The following is a 6183-nucleotide window of genomic DNA, read 5'->3' as shown; positions in this document are numbered from 1 at the left end:
TCATCCACAAAACACTAAAAACTTTGATTACATGATGCTACATAAAATATCTTAAATATGTTCACATTATATATATATATATAACTGTCTCAATCCTAAAATTCTAGGTGATGCAAAACTTTTGGCCATAGCTGTATATGGATTCCGACGTGATTCAGCGTTAACTGCCAACTATTAACCACGTGTTACATGTTTAGAATACACAGGCAATGGGATGACAGTCACAATGACTGGTCAATTACAGGATAGTCCACGGTACCAACTTCATTCAGTTTCGGTGTACCTGGGACATTCAGCAGATACATTGGCTAAAGGAAAAGCAGACCGATGGAAAGGTTACACAGGGTTAGATCATCTGGGATTTATATCGAACCAGGGAAATTCTCTTCATGACAGTGTCAATAATTAAACAATGCTTGTCTTCATTGAAAACATGGAATTACCAGTTTAAAAAAAAAAATAGGACATGCAAATCCTTACAAAAAGTTTGTGTGACGAGGTCTGAGAAGTCTGGCCCTCAGTAATACAGACCATGCATTCCTGTACTGTGGATTATCTGTTCCTTTCAATTTAAATGTATTACATGAAATGGCAATGATTTCCATTACACGAGAGTAGATGTTAAAACTTCATGCTGATTTGAACTCGGCTCTCGCCAAGATAAGCACCAACTAAGACATAGCTTTACAGTAAACTAATGTGATCCATATGTGTCTCCATCCATTTGCGTTTCCTTCCATATGATGATGTAGATATCCTTCTGTCTGGTGTTGATGGCTGAAGTGTAATGCTGGCTCCAGGGATCAGCTTATTGCCTCCCTAGCGCATCAGCACACACAACGGCTGCGATGCTGGCTCCGGGGATCAACCACAGTGCGGTCTCCCCAGCGTGGTCTCCCCAGAGCATCAGCATGACAACCGTCTGGATTGAGCTAAGTAGGGTACATCTCTGGGGTCTTAAATACATATACAGTGAGTACCTCAAAACTAGACTTCTTAACCATAAAATGCATTCTAGTTGAACAAATTCAACTGGGACTACTTAAATGTACAATAGTTTCTTCAAACCATCAATGCTTTTATCATCAATGGCACATAATATAAACCAAGAAAAAAAAAAAAAAAAATAATAATAATAATAATAATAATAATAATAATAATAATAATAATAATAATAATAATAAATACTCTGCACAATGACTTCAAAAAAAGTTTATTCTTTAAAACTTGCTCATTCCCAGTGCATTTGCTGTTAATAAACTACATTAAAATGTTCACTTTATTTCGCATTAGAAAAGTCGGACTCCACTGTTGGCTACAATTCATTGCAAGTGCAATGTGCTTTACATGACAACATGAACGTAAATAAATGTGTAATACAATCATAACATATAAAAAAAATTAATTAACTTGAGACAGGAACGACAAAAAAAAAAAAAAAGTATGTATAAAACTATTGCTAAACCTGTGTGTTCTCCAGACTATGTGAACCAGTTTTAGGCAGTGCTGTGCAGGTTTTTTTTTAAATTTTATTTGAAAACAACAGTAGTGACTCTTGAAGGTAGTGCTAAAATAAATAAAAAAAAGTGTCCTGTTGCAGAAGAGACAGCAAACAATATACTTGCTAACTACAGAAAAACAACTAAAAAGCACAATGGGCACTACAATAGGCACCACAAAGATATTACATATCAGTCTTTAAATTCAGCACGATTAGACATTCATTTTTCATTCTCCAGTATTAAAATTCCAAAAATGGCAAAATAACTATATTAGTAACAATACTTGTAAATTCCATCATCTCATTGTAAACAGTTTAACAATTATACCAATTATTATTTTTGGCTGTAATGTTTTCGTTTAGAAGTTCTGATACAATACTGTATCTGCAAGTTTGACATTATTGCAATGCATACAGTAATTGTACTGTTTTTAGCTCAGTACACCAGCAATTAGGCAAGTGTTTCAGATGCCTTAGACCTCAATGTTCTATTTTATGACAATAAAAAAGTCATCCCAGATTTGAAGAACACTTTGTGAAACAGTATCAGAATAACCCAGCCAGCTGGGCACTGAACATGACTGTATCTTCAAGTTCTCTTTTACAATGTATCCTGTATCAGTAGCAGCCATCTCTCCAACTCCCAGCCCGTAGAGTGCCAAGTGCTGAGAGAGTCTTCGGAGGCTGAAGTAAACTGGAAAAAATAAATATATCAAATTCACATTCTACAGTGCAGTCACAAAAACTAGTTTAGACCTAGACTGAGGTTTAATTGGTTCAATTGAATAACTTTAGGTGAATGTCAAGTGCTTCTGTGCCATTCTGATCCGGGAATTATGAACTACTTCAGTCAACTACAATCCCGAAGGTTGGTGGCACTGTTTATATCTTTGGCTGCTGTGCCAGAACTTGCGTCTGTATTCTTTGTGACCAAGTAGCAGCACAGTGCAGCCTGATCAGTCAGTGGATGCATTTATTCCTTATTCTCACTCGAGAGTTCGGATGGCAGTGCATTCCACGGATGCGCAATGCTGTCTTCTGGGATGCAACTGATGAATAAAGTCAATGACCTATCGATTTTAGACATGTTTTATTTGTGCACTTTAAAAGGCCTACTGCAACAGTAACTGTATTAACTAAATATCAAGACCACCCGGGTTGTGAGTGGAGGTCAAAACTGCAGTATTTGTTTGTCATCTCATGCCATGTTCCTAACCAGAAGCCTGGTCATTCCAGACTGTACTGTTATTTCAAGTAACCCGTCGAACAGCAAAACACAATCCGAAAACTTTTTCAAGCAAGGTCAAATTGTTAAACTATGATACTGAATCTTTAATGGTATATATATATATATTTTGCAATAAATCTAATTCCAGATTATTTATACCTTATTTTTACAAATGCTGTTGCGTGCACAAAAAAATAAAAATAAAAAAATTCAACAAACAGACATTCTGAGACTGGCACAAACAGTGTTATAAATTAGGGGCAACAACAACATGTATGATGAATAAAACACAGTACTGTACACATTTACAGCTATTCTAATTCTATCCTAAGTAAATTAACATGCCCCACTGGCCTGGTCTCTTCTGGTTTGTGAGCATACTGTACCTTCGAACAGGCTGTGCTAGTTTACTCCTTGGTATGCCGCTCCCTCCAATAACTGAAGCCGGTCTCGGAAGTGCGCTGCGCCCTGGAGTCGCGGGGGAGGCAGGCTTGTTGGGAAGAGGAATGCCGCTGCTGGAGATCGAATGTAAACTGACGGAAGTAGGAATTCCAGCAGGCCCTTGCACTGTTGGACTTACGTATGCGGTTGCTTTAAGATTCTGTCTGACAGACACAGGGAAGTTTCCAACACTGTGAACACGATGCTGCAGCTGACCAGGAGATGGAACTGAAGAAAACAAAAACAACAAAAATCCATATATATTATATATATATATATATATTATATATATATACACACACACACATACATACATACATATACACACACACACACACACACACACACACACACAGTGCCTTGCAAAAGTATTCAGACCCTTGACCAATTCTCTCATATTACTGAATTACAAATGGTACATTGAAATTTCATTCTGTTTGATATTTTATTTTAAAACACTGAAACTCAAAATCAATTATTGTAAGGTGACATTGGTTTTATGTTGGAAAATATTTAAGGAAAATAAAAAACTGAAATATCTTGGTTGCATAAGTATTCAACCCCCACACATTAATATTTGGTAGAGCCACCTTTCGCTGCAATAATAGCTTTAAATCTTTTGGGGTAAGTATGTACCAGCTTTGCACACAGTGTCGGAGTGATTTTGGCCCATTCTTCTTGGCAGATTTGCTCCAGGTTGTTCAGGTTGGTTGGACGACGCTTGTGGACCGCAATTTTCAAATAGTGCCACAGATTCTCAATGGGATTGAGATCAAGACTTCGACTGGTCCACTGTAGGACATTCACCTTTTTGTTCCTGAGCCACTCCAATGTTGCTTTGGCCTTGTGCTTGGGATCATTGTCCTGCTTAAAGGTGAATTTCCTCCCAAGCTTCAGTTTTTTAGCGGACTGAAGCAGGTTCTCTTGCAGTATTTCCCTGTATTTTGCTCCATCTATTCTTCCTTCAATTTTAACAAGATGCCCAGTCCCTGCTGATGAGAAGCATCCCCACAGCATGATGCTGCCACCACCATACTTCACTGTAGGGATGGTGTGTCTTGAGGCATAGGCAGTGTTAGGTTTGCGCCACACATAGCGCTTTGAGTTTTGGCCAAAAAGCTCTATCTTGGTCTCATCTGACCACAAAACCTTTTCCCACATCGCAGCTGGGTCACACTCATGCTTTCTGGCAAACTCCAGACGTGCTTTCAGATGGTACTTTTTGAGTAACGGCTTCTTTCTTGCCACCCTCCCATACAGGCCAGAGCTCATGATATGGTTGACTGGTGCACCATTACTCCACTCCCAGCCATTGAACTCTGTAGCTCCTTCAAAGTGATTGTTGGCCTCTCTGTGGCTTCTTTCACAAGTCTCCTTGATTGTTTGAGCGCTGAGTTTTGAGGGACGGCCTTTTCTTGGCAGTGCCTGGGTGGTGTGATGCAGTTTCCACTTCCTGATTATTGATCCAACTGTGCTCACTGGGATATCCAAACACTTGGATATTATTTTGTACCCTTTCCCTAATCTATGCATTTGTATTACTTTATCTCTAACTTCTGCAGAATGCTCTTTGGTCTTCATTTTCCTTCAGATTCACAGCCTGACCAATGATCCTTCAACAGTGAGGTTTTTATCCAGAAAATGTGACAGCAACTTTAATGGTTCACAGGTGGAGGCCAATGGTAAGGTAATTGTGTCCTCGTTAGGGCAATTTCTTTCATCGGTGTAAACTGGGAGCTTCCACAGCACAGGGGTTGAATACTTATGCAAGCAAGATATTTCAGTTTTTTATTTTTCTTAAAAATATTTCCCAACATAAAACCAATGTCACCTTACAATAATTGATTTTGAGTTTCAGTGTTTTAAAATAAAATATCAAACAAAATGAAATTTCAGTGTACCATTTGTAATTCAGTAATATGAGAGAATTGGTCAGGGGTCTGAATACTTTTGCAAGGCACTGTGTATAATATATATATATATATATATATATATATATATATATATATATATATATATATATATATATATATATATATATATATATTATATAGCAGTCTGCTACTGGAATAGTGTTTAAAACATGAATATTCACGTTTAACAAAATAAATGCATATTAGTACACAAGACAGAGATCCATGTTTAAAGTCAAAACAGTAGTATTTACTATTCAGAAACAGCTGAATTATTGTGACACATTGATGATTAAGGGCTCAATTTAATTGATGGTGATGGTGGCATTTTTGGAACACCATGAGTAGAATGTTTTATAGATAATCTGTGTTTCCGTCTTCTTTCAATTATCTTTTGATGCCATCTACTGGCAAGATTCAGAAATGTATGGCACAACAAAATAATAGAGAAACACATGACAAGGCTGCACACATTAATGTATTGGTAAGGCTAACATGGCAGAAAAAGCTTTTTGTTTTAAAAAAAAAAAAAAAAAAAAGACCTCATTTGTATACTTACTTGATGATGGCAGTCTTGAGAGCCCACTGGAAGCCCCATGTAGATTGGAATCAAAGCTCTGACTGTTCCTAACAGAGGCTGGGGAGCTGGTGTGACTCGTACTTGGCACACGAGCCAGATTGGGCATACTGCGCCGGAGCTTGTCTAAAATACAAACAAAGCAACACCTTTTACTCAATAAATGAATCACATTTTACACTTAATAATATGACTATTGAAATGCGGGTCTGAGAATCCCTCTATGAAAAAAAAATGGGGGTCTGAGAATCCCTCTATGGAAAAAAATTATTACTTTTTTTATAATTTAGTATTTGTTGACTGCTTTAAATCACATGCATTATACATCTTTCTTAAAACATCAGGGTTATTTTATTTTTTTTGTAGAACTGGAAATATCTAGATACCCAGATATATTAATCTGCGTAACGGAAATGACGGATGTATTGGAAGTAATGATCACTTTTGCTGAAAGCTTGCTTGTTTACCAAGTTATTGAATGTTTGTGGCATATGACATTGATTTTAAGGACGGGATAATCAAA

General features: G+C 37.2%; 1 protein-coding gene across 2 annotated transcripts in view; it reads right to left on the bottom strand.

Annotated features, from left to right (window-relative positions):
* Positions 1-1197: 1197 nt before the first annotated feature.
* Positions 1198-6183, bottom strand: part of LOC117405405 (SLAIN motif-containing protein 1-like) — a 33728-nt gene continuing 28742 nt past the window's right edge. For both annotated transcript variants that reach the window (XM_059029807.1, XM_059029808.1), the window contains 3 exons: positions 5643-5786; positions 3116-3398; positions 1198-2195 (listed from right to left, as the gene is read on the bottom strand). In XM_059029807.1, coding sequence (XP_058885790.1) covers positions 2120-2195; positions 3116-3398; positions 5643-5786 — 503 coding nt within the window. In that variant the 3' untranslated portion in view covers positions 1198-2119. The remainder of the gene's footprint in view (positions 2196-3115; positions 3399-5642; positions 5787-6183) is intronic.

Source organism: Acipenser ruthenus, chromosome 9 (assembly GCF_902713425.1).
Source record: "Acipenser ruthenus chromosome 9, fAciRut3.2 maternal haplotype, whole genome shotgun sequence".
Classification (NCBI taxonomy): Eukaryota; Metazoa; Chordata; class Actinopteri; order Acipenseriformes; family Acipenseridae; genus Acipenser; species Acipenser ruthenus.
Note: the sequence above shows the minus strand (reverse complement) of the source record. Positions and strands in the feature narration are given on the sequence as shown.